General features: G+C 45.3%; 1 protein-coding gene across 4 annotated transcripts in view; it reads left to right on the top strand.

Moving 5' to 3' along the window:
- Positions 1-23,649, top strand: part of Nr3c2 (nuclear receptor subfamily 3 group C member 2) — a 316,877-nt gene that overhangs the window by 233,553 nt on the left and 59,675 nt on the right. For all 4 annotated transcript variants that reach the window (XM_041663287.1, XM_041663285.1, XM_041663286.1 and 1 more), the window contains 2 exons: positions 8,933-9,271; positions 10,668-10,812. In XM_041663287.1, coding sequence (XP_041519221.1) covers positions 8,933-9,271; positions 10,668-10,812 — 484 coding nt within the window. The remainder of the gene's footprint in view (positions 1-8,932; positions 9,272-10,667; positions 10,813-23,649) is intronic.

The following is a 23,649-nucleotide window of genomic DNA, read 5'->3' as shown; positions in this document are numbered from 1 at the left end:
GTCTGCAGGCTGACCCCTGTGCCCAGGAGCGCGGGAAGGGAGACCAGGGGAGCCTCTGCAGGCTGCCACTTCGCTGCTCCAAAACAGGCCAGTTTGGTTTGGCTCCACTTGATCTGGGAGTTTTCGGACCAAGTCTACCAGTATCCTGAAGAGAACCCAGCCTAGAAAAATAACTTTTTTTTCAACTGTATGCATCATTGGCTACTATTAATTCTTAATTTAGACTCATTCTGATAATGTCAGAGGAATAAAATGTGGAATAATATTTATTTTAAAAGCTGTAAACATTGGCCTTTGTTTTTCCTTTCCTCAGACCTGATTAGTCCCCTCCCTAGCCAGGGTGCATCCTGGGAACTCATCATGGTGTGCTGCCCCTGGTCCTCCCGCACGTTAGTGCTAGCTTGTCATGAGGAGATTTTTTACATGCTATCTGGCGTCTTTATCTCATATTCCTAAACTGTTCTTAACAGCAGAGCAACAGTCTTCAGAAACGGTTCTGTTTGCAGTCGTCAGGTTTTGTTCCCTGCTGATTTCTGTCCGACTAGCTGGCCTTCCCATTCCTGCTGCTCGTGGACAATTGAAGTGATTTTTAAATCATAATGTTAATATTGTTTAATATTGTTACTATGAATTATTTATAGCAACTAGTGTTAGTTAATGATATCAATTTATTATTTAATCACAACATCATTCAGGAAAACTTGCTCAGTTTACTTTTCATGTAAATGGTATAAAAGATTACTTACAATCTGGTTCAAATTAAGGTGATTTTTTTTCAATAAAACATGCTTCCAAGTAATTATTCTTGAAAAAATAATTAGAATTGCAGTGATAAAACTATGAGTAATTATTTTACAGAAACAATGTTGAACTGAGAAGGAGGAACTAAGAAGGAAGAACTCTTTTTCATGAAAATTAGCATGGGAGAGAAAACTTGGCTGGTCTTTGAGTCTGTGTATTTTTTTCATTCCCCATTGAGAGTTTTTATGTCCTCTACCATCTTAGATTTCTTTTTATTTTGTGTGTGTATGTTTTGCCCACATTTATGTGTGTATAAAATATATATGAATAAATTCTATATGTGTGTATACACACACAGTGCATGTATCCGTGGTGCTCGTGGAGGTCAGAAGGCATCAGATCCCCTGGCGCTGGAGTTACGGATGATTGCAAACCACAGGTCCTGGGAACCGAAATGGATCCTCCGCAAGCACAGCAAGTGTTCTTCAGCACTGAACCATCTTTCCAGCCCAGTTTTTATTTCTTATGCACAAAACCATACAGTCTTGCTTGCCCAAAACTCTGAAATACATTGGAGTTAGGCAGCTTCCTCGCATGCCTCAGAATTCTCTGGTATGTGCCGTATTTTAGGGACCCGAGATGCTATTGAGGAGACATGGAGACTACTGCAATCAGGGAGCGACAGAGGCTCGGCAGAAGAGCATGCGTGAGCTTGAGGGGAGCACGGGCAAGGGATAAGTGCTAGGAGATGGCCATGCATTGGGCTGAAGGTGACCTTTGTGAGCCTATTGAAATTCTGTACTGAAATGTCATAAAGACGACACTATTGGCTAGGGTCGTGCTCCCCTTTCTGTCAACTCTTGAAACCCGGGGTCTCCTGCATACTCAACATGCTTTCTGCCACTGTCCTCTACTCCAACCCCCAACTATTTATTGTTCCCGTATTTGATTTGCATAAGGTAGGTGTCATCGAGCTAACTACCGGGATGAGTAGGTCTGCACAGGACAATCCTGCAGGTTTTCTCCTTAGCCAAGAGTCAGGTTCAGTCTGAGCTCACCAGGGTCCTGAGAACTTGGGAGGACATAGCCCTTGGCACAGTCCATGGGGCCCTGCAGCCTTGTTACAATAGCAATGCTTCTTCAGAAACCGTTCCTAATGAGTCTGTCTACCTGGCAGGCCAATGAGACTGCTCCGTGTAATAAACTCTGCTCGTGATGTGCCAAGACAGCAGCTGTGGCAGCTGTTAAAGAATTTACCCTTTGAAGGAGGGGTCTTTTCCTGGCAATTATTGTGCTAGTTTTTCTTAATTAACAATGCAATTTTTTAATATTTCTGCTTTTTGAGAGAGATTCTTACTCTGTAGCCCAGATTTGCCTTGAACTCTGTGTAGCTCAGGTTTGCCTCCAACTCACTGTAACCCAAGCTGGCTTTGAGCAGGTGAAAATCCTCCTGCATCAGTCTCCCAAGTGTTGGGATTACAGGGATAGGCCACCAAACCTAGTTTTTCTCCTTTAAAGTCAGTAATACAGAACTACTGAGATATTTTACAAATAAATCAGTCTCCTACATAGTGATCCTCAGAAAACAGAATTTTTGGAGATCGCTATCTAACTCTCAGACGATTGTAAATTTCATTTAAAATGAGTGCCCAGAGAACTCAACTATCAATTGCAGCGTGGCTTTAGGGCTTCAATTCTTAGCAAAACACAGGTTCCTTCTGTGGTAAACTCTAGATCCTAGGCAAACTGACTGGTTTCTTCCTGCCTTTTAAGAACCGTCTCCCAGTGAAGGTGACATAGCCCGGAGCAAAAAAAAAAAAATTTAAAAAAAGGCTTGTCTTGCTTGTCATGGCAGCCACAGTGTGTGGTTGGCTGCACTGCCCTGGGGATTAGAAAAGAAAACAGGCTGTGACCTGGTTGAGGTGGCCACAGGCCTTCTCTTTCACAGACTTACCTGTCACTAATGGTGACCTTGCAGACAACTGAATTCTAGGTCCTACTCTGACCTTTGAGCCTCCTGCTTAGATGTCTGCTGTAGTGTAATCTGGAGTTTCCACATCGTTCCCAACTCTACAGTTTGGGGTAGGGTCCTGTCACTCTGCAGGTCACTTTGTCCTCTGAACAATGGTGGGAACACATCACCCACCTCCTAGGGTATGAATGAAGACCAAGTGCAGTGTTTTAAAGAAAGACTAGCTTTGGTTACGCTCTGCTGCCACTTCCCAGCTCATAAATGGACTCGGGATTAGGAGGAAAGAAAGACTGTATTTTAAATTTGAAGCTGAGCAAACAGCGCTATACCTTATGATGGGGAGTTTACTCTTTCAATGGATAGGGTTTAATTTCATAACACTGAACATTCTTTCAAGCGTGTAGTCTAAAGTCACAGTATTTGCCCGTATGCATACTTTGGAAAACACTGCTCAGATTAGTTCTAGCCATACTTGCAGGGATAAGTATAAGTCCCGTGTTTTAGACAAATCTAAACTGGAAAGTACACGATAGGGTCTCCTGATTTCCACAACAGGGCTCCAGATCTCCAAAACTTGTTCAATCACTTGTTTCTAAGCTGCGCTTGAGCCACAGGAGGCCTGACGCCAGACCACAAGCTATTCCGAAAACAGTATTACTGCACGTTCTCGCAGGCCGTGCATTTCAGGCTCTCTCCAAAGCACGGTCCAGGGTGCTCGGAGAAGATGCTCTCTAGTCTGAATCCCCTCTTGGGTCTGTAAAGCCTTTGTGTCCTATCTCATCCTCGGTGGAAACAAAAAACGACGCGGACAGCATGATTCAGAAAATGTCTCTAAGTTTTCAAAGTATGACTGGGTTGGAGGGGATGACACATGAAAATAGAGCTCCAGGGCCTCTCGTCAGCCCCTGCACAGAACACGGGGTGAAGTCCTCGTCTCTCTCATCATAGTTCTGTGGATTTGTGGGTGGGTTCAGTGCTGCACACTGATGACTTCCCCAGGGCTGCTCAACACAGCTGTCTAGGAATGACCACCACACTGCCTGCCCCTTCTCCACAGACCCTTGTCCAAAGTGCCAGAGAGAACTTTAGAATTAGGGGATAGCTTCAGTCCCTGCTATCAAAACTCTCTTCCTTCCCTCCTCCTTTTCTCCTCCTCCCTCCCTCCTCCTCTCCCCTCCTCCACCACTTCTCCCCTCCTCCTCCTTCTAATCTCCTCCTCCACCACCACCTACTTTTTTCATTCAGGAAGAGCAAAAGGTTGAGCTGAAGACAGTTCTGGACATCTCCCCATGCTTGCAGGTGAGCACAGAGGCATTTCCCTGACTTCCAAGGCCCTCTGACCAGCATCTCCTACCTGGATACACTAAAGATCTGTTGTCCCTCCTTTAAAACACCAACCCAAGATGGAGCCTTGTTGGTATGTGTGTGTGTGTACATATTCCTGACTCTTACTAACATTAAAAATATAAAAGGAATAAGAAAAAGACCAATGTAATCATAGAAAATAAAATGCCGTAGACATATCTATGCCCAGACCCAGGAGCAACATGTAGGCATGTCCCACAGGGAAGCCATAGTGCACAGCCTTCTTTTGTGGATCCAAAGCCCATTCTTCCTTCCTGGAATTCCCTCCAGCCTTGCCACTCTGCTCTGCTTTCTGGTGTGAAGGAACTCTACTCTTGGGTGGGTCAGAGTATTTGATTGTGGATGTGTCTCCTACAGGAATGTGGCTTAGTTCACTTTCAGGTCACAGCCAAAGCAGATCTAGGCAGAGCGACAGACAGAAGGGAGAGCAGAGATGAGACAGCTCTCTGCCATTGTCTTTTCGCCAAGTATGTCATGGTACCCTCACCCGGAACTCAACCCTGGCAGCTTGTATAACCATACTCAGTTTTTAGACTCACCTTCCTCAAACCGGTTCTCTCTTGTCATGGCTAAGATTTTCCCACCAACTTCATTGTCTTCAGAATAGTACTCTCTCCACAGTCGGTGGATGCTAGTCATTCTCTGAGTTCTTGGAAAATGTGACCTGTGATAATAGCAACAAAATTATATTGATCATGGCTGTAATGTTACCTGGGGGTAACTTTACACATTGGAGATGCACAAGTTCAGAATTTCTTACGAAGTGGTGAGCAGTTGAGTTTACCTTCACCATAGTGCATGTCCTGTAGAATCAGTAATGCGTAGTACTTTGTTAATTACGTAGAGGGATCTGAAAATATGTATAGATCCTTTTGAAAATCCATTTCAACCTTCTTATCTATTGCAGGAGTATTTGGAAACAATCAAGAGATGCCACTTTATTTTCCATTGAGAAGCTAATTATTTATTCATAAAGGCCACTTGCCCTTAGCCCCTCACCCCATCCAATTAGCATGTGTTGCCTTAAGAGCCATTTAGATGCCTTTTTTTCCCTACAAGTACAAATTAAAATGATTTTGCTGTATAGCTAATCAATGTGTAAAAAGGTGACATTTCTTCTTTCGGTGACATGACAGAGAAATGCTAAGTTGTCCCTGACTTTGCATTCCTCCTCTGGGAACTAAAAGAAAATGAAGTCTTGTACCAAAAGCATGATCTTGTTTATTTGGCTGAAATCAAGACCCTAAGAGTCAGGTGGTGCTGTTATTGCCCTGATATGCAATTGCATTTGGCCTGTGAACCTTCACAAAGGACAACAACAATGATAATGATAATTATAATAATAATATCCCTGTACAGCATCTTTAATATCTGCTGCCGAGTCCTCATTTTCAACAGTTGGCGATTTCTAACACAGAAGGAAGTAGAAGTGATGCGTGCAGCTGGAGAAGCCCTGGCAGAGGCGAGAACGGCTTCATCTCTAGGTAGCCGTCATTGAGTCAGCCTAGGTACTCAGGATATCATATTCCTCAGAGTAGCACAGACCACCGGAATCCAAAGTGGTTTGTGCTACCAGATCACGCTGGGAAGTATCCCCTGATTTGTGGGGTACCACAGAAGTACTCCCACTTGGTGCTCTGATTATTTGCCGGGTACAGGAAGCAGGGCCTTCCACTGCTGGATCCTGGAAATGAATCCATGGAGTTCTGTTCATAGCTGAGCAGGAGATAGTAGCTGCCAAGATGTTGCCAGTAAGGCCTTGGCACTTGCGGGGAAACCCCTGAGCACACAATAGTTTCTATAAAATCCAATATGGAAAAATGAAATTCCTCTTTTAAGTGAGTCTAAGTGAAAGTGGGAGACATTTACAAGCATGAAATATCCAGAGAGCGAGAGAGAGAGAGAGAGAGAGAGAGAGAGAGAGAGAGAGAGAGAGAGAGAATGGGTATACTACTACTACTATTGGCTGACAGTTAAGATGAAGTGTGTTCTTGGCTACTTGACCACATGGGAGAGTGAGATTTCCCCCAAGCTCAGTGGCCATTCATTCACAAAATTTAGAAAGGAGCCCTATCCCAAAACCAGGTTCACTTTGAATAATAGACACATATTGATTGAGGATCTTTAGCCAAAATCATCGCTGTGTAATTAGCAAACATCCTAATTACCCGGTTGGATTTGAAGCTGGTGCTCATCGTAAAGCATAAAGCTAACCCTGAGGAGGCAGAGAGAATGGATTAGAAGAGAAGCCACACAGAGTAGCCCTGAGGAGGCAGAGAGAATAGATTAGAAGAGAAGCTGCACAGAGTGGCAGTGGACGTCAGGGCCGGGTTTCCTGGCTCACCCTGACATTCACTAGCTCTGAAAGCTTGAAAAGGTGTTTCTCCTTTGGTACCTCTGCTTCTTCATCTTAAAAAAAAAAAAATAGCAGTAATGCCTGATCTCAGGTCCCGGTGAAGTCTGTTGGACTGTGTGCAGAAACTGAGTACTCAGTAAGTGTAGCTTAGTATTTCAAATACAACATTTTAAGAGTGGTAAGTTCATAGACGGGTCATTACACAGTAGAAATTTTGCAAAGGAGTAATTAGTGACTCAAAAATGTTATCTGAAAAATCTCAGAAGCTTGTCTACGTTTCTCACAGGGAAATAAACTGGGGCTTCATGTATTGGATGCACTGTACAATTTATTAATGTTTAAAAATGAAACAAATTTATTCAACAAACATTTGCTGAGAATTTGTGAGTTAGCAAGACAGTCCACAGTATGGTTACATAAGAATGCATGCGACATTTTCACCATACCCCTGGGTCTTCAGAAAGACACCAGATACGTGCCTGTGACTAAAGAATTCATACTCTGTTTTGGTAAAGATGAATGAGCCCTGGTGCTCACAAAGCCACAGCATGTATAAAGTGGCATGCTGAAGACAGGCATGTATGAAGTGGTATGCTGAAGACAGTGCTGATAACCTGCTTCACGGCTATGCTACCCATGACAGCCCAGAGACAACATTCAGTATTCTTTTTGATATTCATAGCATTGATCTTAAATCAAACATGAGAAATCAGCACAGCAATATAGACCTAGGACATAAAGCAAATACAAATTTTATAATTAATTTGCAAACAGATATCCCTTTTAATAAGACATGAAAATATCAGGCATTGCTGTTCCTACTTAGTCAGAGTATGTCTAGCATCAGAGTCTCAGGAAATATGAGAAAACGTTAATAAACTCGTTCTCAGTTTTGCTTTCAGCTTTTGGAGATAGCATCTCATTGCAGTTCATAATAGCCTTGAAATCATTCTGATAGCCAGGATGGCCTTGAATTCACAGTTTCTCTTGTCTTAGTCTCTCAAATTCCAGGTGTATAGATGCGTGCCACCACAGTGTCTAGAATCTTTGTGTGTATGTACACAGGTATGTGTGCACATCGGTAGAAGCCAGAGATCTGCGTGATGCCTGCCACAATTGCTTTCCACTTTATCTCTCAAATGGGGTCTTTCATGGAGACCCGTTATCCAGGCAAACACCTTGAGACTCAGAGAAGTTTCTATGGCACGGAAGCCTCATGGATCTGACTGCCAGAATGGCCAGTGCCTGCTCCAGAGGACTCCTGGGCTCCTCCAGGGCATTTGTGATTATTTAGCTGTTTGGTTTTCCTCGAATCTAGTTGGCCAGTTGCTTTGTCGATACATTCTGGTGTGTCTTCATTTACAAACCCCCTTGATGCAGCCTGATTCCATGTACCACAGTCAGCAACTTCCATGTGGCTAAGAGATACCAGTCCTCCTTCAGATGGCGCTGCCAGAATCCTCCCTCCGTCTCCAGTCGAGTCCGTTAACAAATGATTGAAAAATTTAAACTAGCTTGTTAAACTTTTTATGGGCAGAAATTATGTCGTAGTTTTCCGTTCATCCTAGTGCCAATGGTTAATGGCTGTGTAGCAGATGTGAGGGGCCTGTTCTTGGGTGAGAACTGAAAGCTGAGCTGTAGGTTTTTTTCCGTGGTGAACATGATAAATATTAATAGCTATGCTTGTAAATAGAAATGATTATGTTTTACATCAAGACCATTAGTGTGGTATAGCTAGTTCTGTGTTCAGTGAGGCTGGGATTCGCGTTAGAATGAAATCAAAGCTGTGTCTGGTTCGTGGAGAATTTTTAAATCAATTGAAAACATTATTATAATTGCAAATCTGTAACTATCACAGCTCTAAGCTCAGCCTCAGAAGCTGGCTCTTCTGAGTCGGGAAAGTTCTTTCTACCCATTCTCTCATGCGCCATCCCAATTACCTTTGCCTTCTCCTGTACCGATCCCAGGCTGTTGGCATTTGAAGCAAATGCTTTTCCTCCAAATGCCATTTCCTGTGATTGGACAAACTCTTGAATGCTATTCTGAATGGTAGTCACTACCCAAAGTAATTGTTAAATTGGGAATTTTGTGCCTGCCATTTAGAGTGTGCCTGGCATCAAGCGTTTCGTTTATATTTGTTATTTATTTTCATGGACCCTGCTTGTTTCCTGCAGTACAGTTTTGGGTCCTGTTCTGTGGTTCCTCCTCCCTGTTGAGAGAATAGGATTAGGTTCGTGCAGTCTGCAGGTATGTGCTGGTCTCGGTGGGCTAGAAGGAAGGTCATGCCATGAGTCACGGGCAAGGAGCCGCTGCTAGACCCGTGCTCACAGTAGCCTGGAAGCTTTGCCGTTTGCCTTGGGAAAGTACTGCTTGTGGCACAAGACTCCCTTAGGAGAGAGTATGCATGGAGCAGCTCTATGGCTGGGGGACGTTTGCACCACACTTCCGTGTTCGTTAGGAATCTTTGCCCTTATCCCTTCTGATTTTGTATTTCACAGCTCGAAAGTCAAAGAAACTGGGCAAGTTAAAAGGCCTTCACGAGGAGCAGCAACAGCAGCCCCCACCACCTCCTCCACAGAGCCCAGAAGAGGGGACCACATACATCGCTCCTACGAAGGAGCCATCCGTGAACTCCTCACTGGTCCCGCAGCTCACCTCCATCACGCGGGCACTCACGCCGTCCTCGGCGATGGTCCTGGAGAACATCGAGCCCGAGATCGTGTATGCTGGCTATGACAGCTCCAAGCCAGATACGGCGGAGAGCCTGCTCTCCACGCTCAACCGCCTGGCAGGCAAACAGATGATCCAGGTCGTGAAGTGGGCCAAGGTACTACCAGGTAGGACGGCGCAGGGCTCGGCTTGATACTAGTGGTGCCTTGGTGTTTGCTTTATGCAGCATCCTGACATGTCTATCATAGACCCCAGAGTGGTGGGAGAATTCTGGATACTGCTTCATTTCTTTCTTTCCAAGAATACAGGTTTGTGGTTCTATTGTTTCTAAAACAGGCAGACCGCTGGCGTTCGCAAAAGGGATTATTTTGTCCCCAAGTATTAACGAGGTAAAAAATATATTCTGATACTGAGGTCGCACTGAGCCAGCCTTGGGCAACACAGTACCCCAGTTCATCTAAGTGCAGGCCCAAGAAACTTAAAGCCTTGTAAAGCATCCTGACCAACTCTTCCTGATTGGAAAAAAAAATCAATCCTGCTCGGGATTCAAGAGATGGTCCTTGAAGATCCTTAGAACTGTCATTTTTATTTGTGTGTGCGCATGTGTGTGTGTGTACACACACATATCCCCATCCCTGTCTTGCAGGCCTGTAATCCCAGCACTAGAGAGACACAGAGGACCTCTGTGCTTTCAGGCCAGTCAGCCTAACTCCAGATTCAGGGCAAACCTTCCCTCTAAAGATAAGGTAGACAATGATAGGCAAGCCAACCCTACGTGGACCTCTGGACTCTCCGTATTGCACACACATGGCCACACCTGCACGTCTATGCATCACATGCATGTGCATGATGTACACCAGACACACAAAACTTCTCCCTTCTTTCAGCACCCAGAAAGCATCCTTGAACTCTCTACCTCGTGTTCATTTTTGGCCAGGCAGGATAGAGGCAGCATGGAGAGATGCTCTCATCTTGCCTAGACCAAACCTGTGGTTAACCTGTAGCATGAAGCAAAAAGCAGGGGGGGGGGGGTCAGTCCAAAGGATAGCACCACACAGCTGGGAACAGGAGTGAGAAAAGCATGAGGCAGGGCTCGGAGGCTAGGTCAAGGATGCCAGCCCTGCGTGGAGCCCTGCCAACAGCACATAGCCCAAGCAACAGGGAGCCAGGAGTAAGGATTCTTAGGCAAAGACAAAATGCCTAAAATTTTTCTGCTCTTGCACATATGTAAATGGTGACAGTTAAAGTCCCCTTTGGTTGCATGGGAATGAAGCAAGGCTCACAGGTGAAGACACATTCTCCCAGTGTGTTGCTATCAGGGCGGAGCCCCACTGGACACGCCCCTGTAATCCGCCCCAGCTGTGCTCCACCTCTGTCCCCACCCCAACACCAAGCATTTCCTGTGAATTTCAAATGAAGTCTTGTGCGGAGCCAAGCGCCTGTCCCCATAGATGTCTGCGGAATTGATTTGAGTGTGTTAGGGAAAGGTAGTTAGGCGGGATTCTTCCTGGAATGTACTCACATGCTAAGTGTCTTACTGTGATTAATTGTTCTGTTCTCTAGGATTTAAAAACTTGCCTCTTGAGGACCAAATTACCCTCATCCAGTATTCTTGGATGTGTCTCTCGTCATTTGCCTTGAGCTGGAGATCGTACAAACATACGAACAGCCAGTTTCTCTATTTCGCGCCAGACCTAGTCTTTAATGAGTAAGTACCTATTAATTCGCCCTCGTAAAACAAGCTGCAGAATTGTTTGTTATGCTGTTATTTAAAATAATCTCAAAGCCAGATGTACAAGTGTGAAAGAATCTACTGAAATGAGCATTTAAGAGTTTTTTTAAAAAAACATTGAATTTAAAAACTGAAAAATCACTCTTTACAATGGTGTCATACACACATGTCTAAGTATCAATTACTCAGTATATGTAACTCTTACATCATATATGTGGGAATTGTCCCAAAAGAAAGCGGATCCAGTTGGCTCTGAGGCCTCACCTGGTACAGTGCCATGGTTAATAGAAAGCAGTCTCTCTGCTATCTGCTCCAGTTGAAAAGAAGCTCATTTCTAGGAAATGTGAATATTTAAAGTGCCAGGTTTGGAGCGCATCATAGAATGGGTCTTTTGTTAACTGTACACAGCTGCGTTATGTGTTTTCATGACAATCATAATTACCCTTCCTTCCAATCATAAAGAAGCCAAAGCTTTGTTCTGCAACGAAACATTTTTTCATTTTATGATGCGTTTTAAAAGACTGAACAACTTCTAGTGGATTTCTTTCTTTGGCGATAAATGCCTTCCCATTTTAAGTTAATTTTATTGCTGTTTGCACTTCACATTGGCACATTTCTTATACGTTCCTACCCAGCAATGCCTCTTTGTAATTGTTGGTCGAAAATATTTAAAAGGGAGTACTGAAATTATGACAGTAGCCACAGCCGTCTCCTGACAGAAGTCTCCCTCTAGAGATGTGAATGCAGAGGCTTCTAGAATGAGGGTCTCAGATGGCAAATGATGGTAAAGGAGAAAGCATTGTGCCAAGATACACAACCAACTCTGGAGTCATCTGCTGAGGGGTCCCAGCTCGCCTCACCGATTCTATTCCAGCACCACACCGATTCTATTCCAAAGAAAGTATAAGGACATTGCGGGTTCTTGAGACAACCCCCCTCTGGCAAGTGGTCAGAATCATCCTAGCATAAATTTTCATCAAAAGCAAAGCCAAAGAACAGACATGCGCATTTTAAATTTTCTTGTTTTCCTTAATAACCCACTGTTAAATATATTGTTAGATAGTAAACCTGTTAAAACACACTAAGGGTGGTCCTTCTAATCGGAAGTGTGGGAAATACAAAACCCCAGATGCCCCCAGAAGATCTTCATTTGATTTTGTATGGAATAGAAGAGTGAGCTGATCTGTCTAATCCTCCTACATATGTGTATCCAGTTTTCATAGCTGTAAACATTTCATAAATTTGCCATTTAAGTTAATACTTTGACATGTGTGCTATTATATAACCAGCACCAGCTTATTTTCGTCATCCCATGCTGATACCCCAAATATTTTGGGTGATGATTCCTCACTGACCCTCTCTAATGTCTATGGATCTATACTTTATGAGCCTGCCTGTATTCTAGACATTGTGTAGGGATGGTTTTGGGTGATGATTCCTCACTGACTCTCTCTAATGTCTATGGATCTATACTTTATGAGCCTGCCTGTATTCTAGACATTGTGTAGGGATGGTTTTGGGTGATGATTCCTCACTGACTCTCTCTAATGTCTATGGATCTATACTTTATGAGCCTGCCTGTATTCTAGACATTGTGTAGGGATGGAGTTATACAATATTTGTACTTTCATGCCTGGCTTATTTTCACTGAACATAATATTGTATTTTTTACCCACATGGAACCATGTCTTCCACTTCCACTCCTTTTCATGGCTTAGCAGTATTCCCTTCTTCGTATGTTCTTGGTCCTCATTATTTATGCAGTCTCTGCCTGTGGGTCTGCCTGCTGGTGGTTACATCCAGTTTTAATCTCACTACGAGCACACAGTGCTTAGCAGCGTTCACAGCACATGCGGAAGGCAAACTAAATAACTAAAGAGTGCACCCTGCAGTAGAGACCAAAAGGGCTGTGCTCTGCCTCTTTGGTTCAGCTCTGAGACTGTATGCCAGCTTCCTTTAAGCTTTCTGTTTTTTTGCTACTTTCTGTGCAGTTTTATGCTTTTCTTGGTGATGTCCCTGCATCAAATGGCGAGAGTGCCATGCTGGTGTGCAGTCCTGACGCCACTGAGCTCAGCAAGGCTGTAATGGTGCCAAGAGAAAAGAAAAACACCATACAGTCGTGAGCTACTTTGCTCTTGTGGCAAGTTCTGTGTTAGTGATCCAACAGTATGCATTAAATAAAGTCTCTGAATGCAATACATACAGAACTAGACTGAGTTCTGTGTGGGGCCATTTGCCGCCTTTGAGTATAGTAGATGATGCAGTTTTGGGCATGGGTACACAAATGCCCCTCAGGATGTCTGTACTGTGGCGATGACCACACTCCCTGATTAAGGTAACTTAGGAAAGGCAGAGTTTATTTCGGCGTATGGTTCCAGAGGGACAGAGTCCATGCTATTAGGAGGGGCATGGTGGGAGAAGGAAGTGGATTGACAAGGAGAAAAGGGATAGGAAGAGGGGTAAGACTTCAAGTCTATCCCCTGGAGACACACTTTCTCCAGCAAAGCTCCACCTTCTAATGGTTTCATAACCTCCCTAAACAATGTCACCAACTGGGGATCAAATAGGAAAACACGTGAGCTTCTGGGGGACATGTCTCATTCAAATCCACAATCCCCTGTTCTTGTTTCGATTCCTAAGAATATATACCTCGGAGTAGACCCTCTGGGCACTTGCTAATTCTGCGTTGAAGAATTCTCAAATGGTATACACAGAAGTTGTAACATTTTTACAGTCTACCAGCTGAAAGCAGGCTTCCAGTTTCTCCATGTTCATGCCAATACTTTTTCTTTTGACTATTCATCCTGCTGACTATGATCGTTCATTAGTTACGCTTTGCGTTTTTCTGGCAGCTGGGGGTATTGAGCAATCTTGACTGGCCATTGATGTATTTTCTTTGGAGAGGTGTCAGGCCAAGGCCTTTTTTCATTTTTACTTTACGTTGGTTGTCATGTCATTCTTTGCTCATGGTCCTTTATCTATTCTGGATGAAAAACCTTTATATGATGATTTGTAATTATTTACTCCCGTCTGTTCGTATTTTTCCCACTTTTTGAAAGTAGAAAGTGGTTTTTTTTTCATTTGTTTATTGTTTTTGAGGTAGAGCTCATGTAGCCCAGGTTGGCCTTCAACTTACTGTGAGCCTAGGATGAACCTAAACTCCTGGTGCTAGGGTTGTAGACACATCACCAGTTTATGTAGCACTGGCTCTGGATTCAGGACTGCATGCCCACTCGTGAGTGCTGTACACCTGAGCAGATGCCCAACACTCAGGACTGCATGCACACTGGTGAGTGCTCTATACCTGAGCATAGGCCCAGCCCTCAGGACTGCATGCACACTGGTGAGTGCTCTACACCTGAGCACAGGCCCAGCCCTCAGGACTGCATGCACACTGGTGAGCGCTGTACACCTGAGCACAGGCCCAGCCCTCAGGACTGCATGCACACTGGTGAGTGCTCTACACCTGAGCACAGGCCCAGCTCTCAGGACTGCATGCACACTGGTGAGTGCTCTATACCTGAGCATAGGCCCAGCCCTCAGGACTGCATGCACACTGGTGAGCGCCGTACACCTGAGCACAGGCCCAGCCCTCAGGACTGCATGCACACTGGTGAGCTCTGCACACCTGAGCACAGGCCCAGCCCTCAGGACTGCATGCACACTGGTGAGGGCCCTAAACCTGAGCACAGGCCCAGCCCTCAGGACTGCGTGCCTACTGGTGAGTGCTCTACATCTGAGCACAGGCCCAGCTCTCAGGACTGCATGCACACTGGTGAGTGCTCTATACCTGAGCATAGGCTCAGCCCTCAGGACTGCATGCACACTGGTGAGCGCTGTACACCTGAGCACAGGCCCAACCCTCAGGACTGCATGCCTACTGGTGAGTGCTCTACACCTGAGCACAGGCCCAGCCCTCAGGACTGCATGCCTACTGGTGAGTGCTCTATACCTGAGCACAGGCCCAGCCCTCAGGACTGCATGCCTACTGGTGAGTGCTCTACACCTGAGCACAGGCCCAGCCCTCAGGACTGCATGCACACTGGTGAGGGCCCTACACCTGAGCACATGCTCAGCCCTCAGGACTGCATGCACACTGGTGAGGGCCCTACACCTGAGCACATGCTCAGCCCTCAGGACTGCATGCACACTGGTGAGGGCCCTACACCTGAGCACATGCTCAGCCCTCAGGACTGCATGCACACTGGTGAGGGCCCTACACCTGAGCACATGCTCAGCCCTCAGTGCTTTGGGAACCACAGGTGTTCTGCATTTTATGACGCTGAATTCACTTTTGTTTCCTTTTGTGTCATTTGCTTCTGATGCCAGATATTAATTTTAAAATGTATACAGCATCAGAAAATAAAATGTCAAACAAAGAACCCAAGAAGATCTCTTTGAACACATGAAAGTCAAGGGGAACACACCTTATATTGAGGGTTTAGCTTGTCCATTTTGGTTTCAGACTCTGTCTTTTTTTAAAATCTGGTACCTAGCCTTGAGCCCAAGGCATTGAGGCATGGTAGCTGCTCTGTAAACATTTTGTGGGTAGATTAATTATTGAACAAATTAACCCACCAGCCTAACGATTGGCCTGGAGGAGTTTTTCAGAATGCATATGCCTGCTCACAGGGAGGAAGGCTGAGGAGGGGAGTGTGGTGTGAGGCTGGGGTGTGTCTGCAGACAGGGGCACTGCTGTCTTTACAAGACGACAAAATGTGGTAGGTGCCTGCCTGTGGTAGCTTCGCAGTGAACCTCAGTCTAACCTTATCCTTCAGCTACTGAGCTGGAGCAGAGGCAGGAAAGGGGGATTAATAAGGGAAACATTCTTTCCAATTTTTTATTAAACACTGAAGTGAAAATATGAGTTAATACTTTAGCACAGAACTGTTCTTATTATAAACTCAGAATGTTCCGATATGTATTAAATGATTAATTATTGAATTCTTCCTTGAAACAATACAGTCCGTATCGCCTCAGATCACTGCAGCTACTCAGATCCACATCAGTTCCACACATATTAAAACTCCCACTTAAGCTTGCAATGAAAGTTTTTCTTTTCTTCTTCTTCTTTTCCTGAAATTAAGATTCAGTGTTTCAGTCAATTTCTCTAAAACATTGGCCAATATTAAAAATTAGAAGTCTGTTGGAGGCATATGTAACCTCTCTCAAAAGATACTGTCATCTGAGCCTTGTGTTATTGTCCTAAGACTGTTGGGGAGGGCAAGGGAGTGATAGGTCAGTGTCACCCTCTCCAGCCTATTCTAGTGGCCGAGTGGATCGCCGGGGAAAAAAAGTTATTCCAGCCAATGTGGCAGGACTAAAGCCAGCCCACATCTCCCTAGTACTATGCTGGCTGTACCGTTGTGCGCCATTTCATGTGATGTTTTCATGCACCTTGATCCCTTTCATGTTCCGACTGCTGTGTCATCACGCTTGTCCACACTGAGGGCACTTGTGATGGCTCTGCCCAGCCGTCCTCCCAACAAATAGTGCCCATGGGACCCCTTGCACCCAACACTCTGGAACTTTAAAAGGACTGGTTGAGAAACTGTCTTTGCATCTGAAAGGTGTTTCTGTGCACAGACTATAATTGGGGCATCCTTGGGGACACCTTGGGGAGCTGGCATCAGTGGGATGCCCTCAGGGATGGCTAGGGTAGCTGGAGTTATAACATGGCAAACCCGCATCTCAAATCCCTGCGATCCAGAGTCACTGCAGGAAGTATGTACCCCCTGCAGTGCCAAGGAATGGCTGTACCGATGAGAGGTGTAGTAATCGGAGCGGCGGGCTGCATCCCCAGCACCCCAGCCGCCGGCTAGCTTATGCCCCGGAATAACAACACACAAATTGTATTCTTTTAAACACTGCTTGGCCCATTTCTATCTAGCCTCTTCTAGGCTAATTCTCACATATTAATTTAGCCCATTTCTAATCATCTGTGTTGCACCCCAAGGTGCGCTTACCGGGAAGATTCTAGCCTATGTCCATCCTGGGTCGGAGCTGAATCGCATGTGCCTCAGAGAGCAGAGCTCTCGCGTCCGCCCTGGAGATGGGAGCATGGCGTCTCTGCTCCAGAGCAGAGCAGAGCTGTCGAGTCTGAGCTCACTTCCTCTTCCTCCCAGCATTCTGTTCTGTTTACTCCTCCTACCTATGTTTTAACCTATGAGGGCCAGCCAAGCAGTTTCTTTATTTTTTTAACCAATGAAATCAACAGATTGATATATGACACTCCCACATCAGAGAGGAGCCTGGAGATGGGTGAATCTGGCCGGATTCCTAGGCACTAGCTCCCCATTAGTGCCCTCTTTTGTCCCCAGCCTTTTCTCCTTTCTAATTGGGATGCCTTTGGTCTTCAGTATGTAACCTTCCTTCCTCCCTTCCTTCATTTTTCTTCTTTTTGTCCACGACTGTCTCACATGCACGTGTGTGCACATATGCACACACGCATGAACAAACACGAGTGCCTCCTCTCAGGGGAAAATTCCCACTGCTGAAGCTCTCTCTCCTCTTAGTCTTTCTTTCTAACTTCTAGAAGAGCCTGTCTCTTCTCTTTTCCTAGCTGTGAAAAGTTCAGCTAGACAGCAGTTGGAGAGTCACAGTCCGCTTGAGCACTCTGGTTGTTGTGATGGAGAGCAGTGATGATGACCTCCCTCGAGTGGTACACAGTGTCTCCCCCAGTGTCTGCTACAGTGATGTCCTCCCTCGGGTGGCACACGGTGGCTCCTCCAGGGCCTTCTACAGTGATAGCCTCCTCTGGTGGCACACGGTGGCTCCCCCAGGGTCTTCTATCCACCAGTCCTTTGCACTCTTGCCTGCCTCTCATGGATAGCTGGGTTTGAGACTCCTAAGAAAAACAATGTGGTCGCTCACTGTCTGCAGAGAACAGGCATTGCCACTTCGAAATGGGATTAATCTTTGCCACAGAATTAAACTACAGTGATACTGTACCCAAAAACAGAGGCTGGCAGAGGACACCTAGCGGAACTTCGGCAAACTAGAAGCAGTTCTCTAGGTGTGTGTCTTAGTTACTTTCTCCCTTAAGTAACTTCAGGTTGAAAGGACTCATTTGACCTTGTAGTTCCAGCCATTATGACAGCTATGTATGTGACAGATCAGAAGGCTGGATGGTTACACTGCATCCATACTCAGGATCAGGAGGCTGATACACTGCATCCATACTCAGAACCAGGAGGCTGAATGGTTACACTGCATCCATACTCAGGATCAGGAAGCTGATACACTGCATCCATACTCAGAACCAGAAAGCTGGTACACTGCATCCATTCTCAGGACCAGGAGGCTGGTTGGTTACTCTGCATCCAAACTCAGGACCAGGAGGCAGGTTGGTTACACTGCATCCATACTCAGCCAGCAGAGTGTGAACAGGAAGTTGGGCCAGACTATAAATGCTCAAGGCCTGTTCCCACTTCCTCCAGCAAAGTCCCATGTCTTAAAGGTTTTCAGTCCTTTCTAAATACTGCTGCCACCTGGGGACCAAGTGATAGGATATGTGAGCCTATGGGAGAGAGTTCCCTTTCAAGTCACAACAGTGTAAATGAGGACAGATGAGAGGCAGGTACAATTCTCTGAGTCAGGCATTTCCTCCACCACCCTTCTTATAAAGACCATGTATCTTTCCCTTTACCAACTTATTCCAGTGATAAGAATTAGAGTTAGACCTGGACACGGTGCACACACCTGTAATCTCGGCCCTCAGGAGGCAGAGGCAGAAGGATCTAAAGTTCAAATGCCAGCCTAGGTTACGTAAGGAAACCTGTCTAAAAACAAACAAAAGTCCCACAGCACCCCCTCTTTCTGGCGGTTGAGTCAGGTGCTCTACACTGAGCTCCATCCCGTCAGCTGTCCTTTTCTGTCACTCTTTTGGTCACTTTTGTACTCTCTGCACCCTGACTACCCAGAGAGAAAGCATGCTTTTCAATATCAGTCCCAGCACCTAAGAAAATGTTCAGTACGTCATTGGTACTCGGTAACTAATTTTGGTTTGTTGATGGTCTTTCCAGCATGAGCCTCAAGAAGTGAGATTCCAGCGCTTTAGGTCCTTTCAAAGTCTCTGACTTCTGAAATGGAGTCATTCCTGTAGACTTCGTTAAAATTTTCCTTCAAGAGTACTTCTGTCTGTTCAGCATTTTTTACACGATGTCTCTTGTAGTGCACTTGAGAAATCTGCTAAAAAATTAATGAAGCTGGGTGATTTTGAGGAGAGTAGGAAATTAAGGAAGATGAATATGAGATCAAAAATAGTTGTGTGTTAACTGTCCTGGATCCTAGAGAGTGGCCGTATGTAAGGACCGTGGCCGCACAGCCTGCTGCCTGAGTGCAGGGAGCTGGTCTCCAGTCTGAATGAAAGTTAACAGCAGTTTAGGATCATACATCATCCATAAAGCGCTGGGCTGTGGATATTAGTAGATTGGCTTCTTCAGTTAACATGATGAAGCACTTTCATATCAATGAAATCACTAAGTTTCTTCACTGAAAATTTCACAGACAAAATTTTCTCTGCAGCAGTTCTGTTGCAGAGTTGGGTCAGATGGCAAGAGACAGTTAAAGCTGGTGGCTTCAGGGCCATTTGCTGGGGTGCGGGGAGGTATTTGTTCTCTTCAGTTAGATATCAATACTCCTCTGTCTATGGACAGTAGATTCACTTGTGCTGTCCAGTTCCCACCTTGACCTTGTATTACAGAATGCTCAGGAACCGAGCGCCCCCTGGGGACAGCTAGCACCTGTACAGTTAGGTTCAGGCCTCATTTTCCTGTTCTGCCAGGAAAGCCAGTCTGCCTGCTGTACTAAGAAGAGGCTGTTAGAGTTGAGGCATCATGTGGTACTTCAATGTCTTAATGGGGAAAGACACTAAAAAGCTGGGAATGGTGACTTATGCATTACATCTCGACTGAAGCAGGGAGATCACAAGTTTAAGGCCAGCCTCGGCTACATAGCAAGGTCAAAATCAGCCTGGACAACTTGTAAGACTGTCTCAAACTAAAAATTACAAACGTCTCAGGGTAGAACGCATGCCTAGCATCCAAATTTCTGGTCCAATTCCTTCTGCTACAACATTAATTCATTTAAAAAAATAGTTCATTAACTAAAGAGGACTCCAGGCTTCTTCTCCTACAGAGGTGTCAGGAGGCAAAGAGCGAAGACGATGGTTTTGATTGTGCTGCCAAACCTCGACAGAGGGGAGCAATGGCGACTATGACTCTTTAGCCTAGACTGGGAAAGGGGTCGCATGAGCATCCCTTTTCATTGCATCATGCAGGAGAGGTGAATTTGGTTGTCTGTCATCCCTACACACTCACCCTTAAGCCCAAAGTCATTTTATTAAGGGGGTTATGCAGTTATGGAGCGCTCAGAAGAGCTCCTTGTTTCCTTGGGTTCTAGCTTTGATTCTTTCTATAAAGGAACAAATGAAGGGCCAGAAAGATGGGTCAGCTGTAGGGGAACTTGCACATGGCCCTGAATGTTTGAGTTGGATTCTCAGAACCCACTAGGTGGGGGGAGGGAACCCATTTTAGGAAAGTTGTCCTCAACATCAGGAAGGATGAAAACTGGCCGCACTCACAAGTGCACATGCATGCACACACACACACACGCACACACACACACACACACATATATTCACACGCACACACACTAAATTCATAAAAACACTGAAGTGTATACTGAGGGAAACAAGTGAAAAAGATGCTGTACATGGAGAGTGCCGAAGCTGAACATTGCTGAGGTGACTATGTCCAGATGTGGTCACCCCGCTGACAACAACATCTCCGTGGCCTCTCATCCCTGCACACAGGACATTGGCTTCCAGTGGAGTCTAGGGGTTAGCAGTTGACAAACTCCCTTTTTCCTTCTGGCTAAGGTGTGATGTCTCTCCACCACTGTGGACCCTAGGGGCAAAGTAATCATGAAGCAATGTGGGGGCCCCGGAGGGGTTCCAGGCACCACTGTATTTAGTTCTCCCAGCTCTGCAGTGGTGATGCTTGTTCTCCCTCTCTTTCAATGATGAGGAGATGAGAGTCCAGGCTTGGGACCAAGAGTCCCTCCGTCTAAAACTCAAAATCTTTGGCTAAATCAAGACTGCTCCCTTCAGGATGTGGTGTGAGCCTTTGAGACATCATAATGGTTTCTGGTAACAATCATAGGTCATCTCTCATAACAAGCAGAAATTCTCAGTGTGGCGAGCTTGGTTGGACCGTCTTACAAAGACATTTCCTGTCTAATACTGTGGCAGGATTCCGGAGCTCAGCCTTGAAGGCTTCCTGCTAACCAACTGGCTGTGGCCAAGTGAGTGACTTTATTTTGCTGAGCCTCCGCTTCTCATCTCCTGTGTCAGGGAATTAGCCACCAGCAGTTAACAAACGGTGGGCCCTTTATCCTCTCAAAACCACCGAGAAGCACGGACTTTCTCTTCATATCAGTTACATGTATTGATAACTACCCAAACAGAGCTTTAGAACTATTGCTCTATCAATTTATTTTAAAATAACAACAGTGCTGGCCCTGGATGTAATCCCCAATGCTATACAAACAGAAAAAAGATAACAAACCCATTGAATTCTTATAAATAATATCACATAAACATTTTATAAAATAATCATTTTGTCAAGAGCATTTCTAGAAGAGTGACATTGCATTTTTTGAAAATCCTTCCTTTAATCTGGATTATAAGAAAAATAGTTGATTTAAGAGAGTTATCTGTAACATGAGGGCCTGTTTGTTGTCGGGGTTTCTGTCCTGCCCAGTACCCACAGTCATTAAGCCCTAAAGAAAATCACACAGAGGTCTCCATAAGTTATAAACTGACTGGCCCATTAGGTCAGGCTTCTTATTAACTCTTATCACTTACATTAACCCATTATTCTTATCTATGTTAGCCACATGGCTCGGTACCTTTCTCAGTGGGGCAGGTCACATCTTGCTTCTTCCGTGGTCTGGGAAGGACTGGGAAGGATTGGGCTTCCTCCTTTCCAGCATTCTCCTGTTCTCATTGCCCCACCTTTAGTTCCTGTCTGGTTGTCCCACCTATACTTTCTGCCTGGCCAGTAAGTGTTTATTTAAAACATGATTGACAGAATACAGACAATTCTCCCGCACCAGTTATCTGCATTTGGGCAGTGGTGACATAAGCCTTTAATCCCAGCACTTGGGAGGCCGAGGCAGGTGGATCTCTGTGAGTTTCAGGCCAGTCTGGTCTACAAGAGCTAGTTCCAGGACAGGCTCCAAAGCTACAGTGGAACCCTGTATCGAAAAACCAAAATAAATTAATAAATTAGATAGAAAAATAGAGTGTGATCTGCATCTTCCATTCAGTCTGCTATGATTGGTTGTTGGGGTATAGCTTTTAAAATGGCAACATAAATGAGTATCCTGTTCACTTCCTTGCATGTAAAATCAAATCTCTTTGTCACCTCACTAAGATTGAGGATACCGCTGAGGAGAAGCCTCTGCAGGTACAGTGCTTGCCATGCAAACATGAAGACTCGAGTTGGGATCCCCAGAACACACACAAAGCTGTGTGCAGCAGTGCACATCTGTAACCTAGTACTCATACATCTGCATGGGAGATGGATACCGGAGAGTCCCCTAGTCTGGTGTATGCAGTCTGTGAGCAAGGAGTTCCTCTCTCAAAACTAGGCAGAAGGCAAGAACCAACACCTGAAGTTTTCATCTGAACACACATGTAAACTGTGGCACACACATACCCACACACATGAATATATGATGGAGGAAAGTCATTGGTTAATTAATAAAGAAACTGCTTGGCCTCATAGGTTAGAACATAGGTGGGTGGAGTAAACAGAACAGAATGCTGGGAGGAAGAGGAAGTGAGCTCAAATGCCATGTTCCCCTCTCCCGGGCAGACACAATGAAGCTCCGACCCAGTATGGACATAGGCTAGAATCTTCCCGGTAAGCGCACCTCGATGCTACACACATTAATAGAAATGGGCTAGGCAGTGTTTAAAAGAATACAGTTTCCATGTAATTATTTCGGGGCATAAGCTAGCCATGCGGGCGGCCAGGTGCCGGGGACGCAGCCCCGCCGCTCCTATTACAACAAATATACACATACTCTCAGATGTCACAAAAAAGAATTCAGGAGTGAATGAGTAGTGCCTGGGAGCTTCCCAGTCCATAATAAGTATGCAGAAATGTCCATGGCATGCAAAGACCCATGACGATTGTGGCAAAAAGAATACAGCAGAGCTGATAATGCAGCCTGTCCCCAGTGTGCTGCTGTGCGGTTGACGAATCACTGGGCACATGAGACATAGGTGCGTGAATAGAGAAATAACACAATGAAGCCAAATGACGTTGGGTGCTCCAGGGATGGAGAGGGGACATGAGCATTGTTTATCTCAGTGCTATTAGAGCGAAATACCAACATCTGTGGAACTTAGAAGCAACACAACTGTGTTTCTCACAATTCTGGTGGTTGGGAAATCCAGAAGGTTTGGCATCTGGCGGAGGGACTTCACTCTGTGGTTACTTCCAAACTGCATTTGTGGTTGCTTCTAAATGGCACTCCTCCACAGGAGACTGGAATCTGTGTCCCACAAAGATGGAAAAGTCAAACGTGCCCCTGTCAGTTTGACAAAGGCCTCATTTTGGCTTGAATGTATGTGAACACTTGGTCCCAGCTAGGGGACCTTGAGCTGCAGCCTCTCTGCTTCCCGACCATGGATGCAGTGTGTCCAGCTGGGGCTCTCAGACCCATCACCGTGCTCTCCCTGATGTCACGGTCTCTTACACTGTAGGCCAAAATCAACCCTATCTACTACCTTCAGTTATT

This window comes from Microtus oregoni, unplaced genomic scaffold (genome assembly GCF_018167655.1).
Source record: "Microtus oregoni isolate MIOR12 unplaced genomic scaffold, Mior012 000014F_ref0000157, whole genome shotgun sequence".
Lineage (NCBI taxonomy): Eukaryota > Metazoa > Chordata > Mammalia > Rodentia > Cricetidae > Microtus > Microtus oregoni.
The sequence above is the reverse complement of the archived record's forward strand: the minus strand, read 5'-3'. Positions and strand labels throughout refer to the sequence as shown.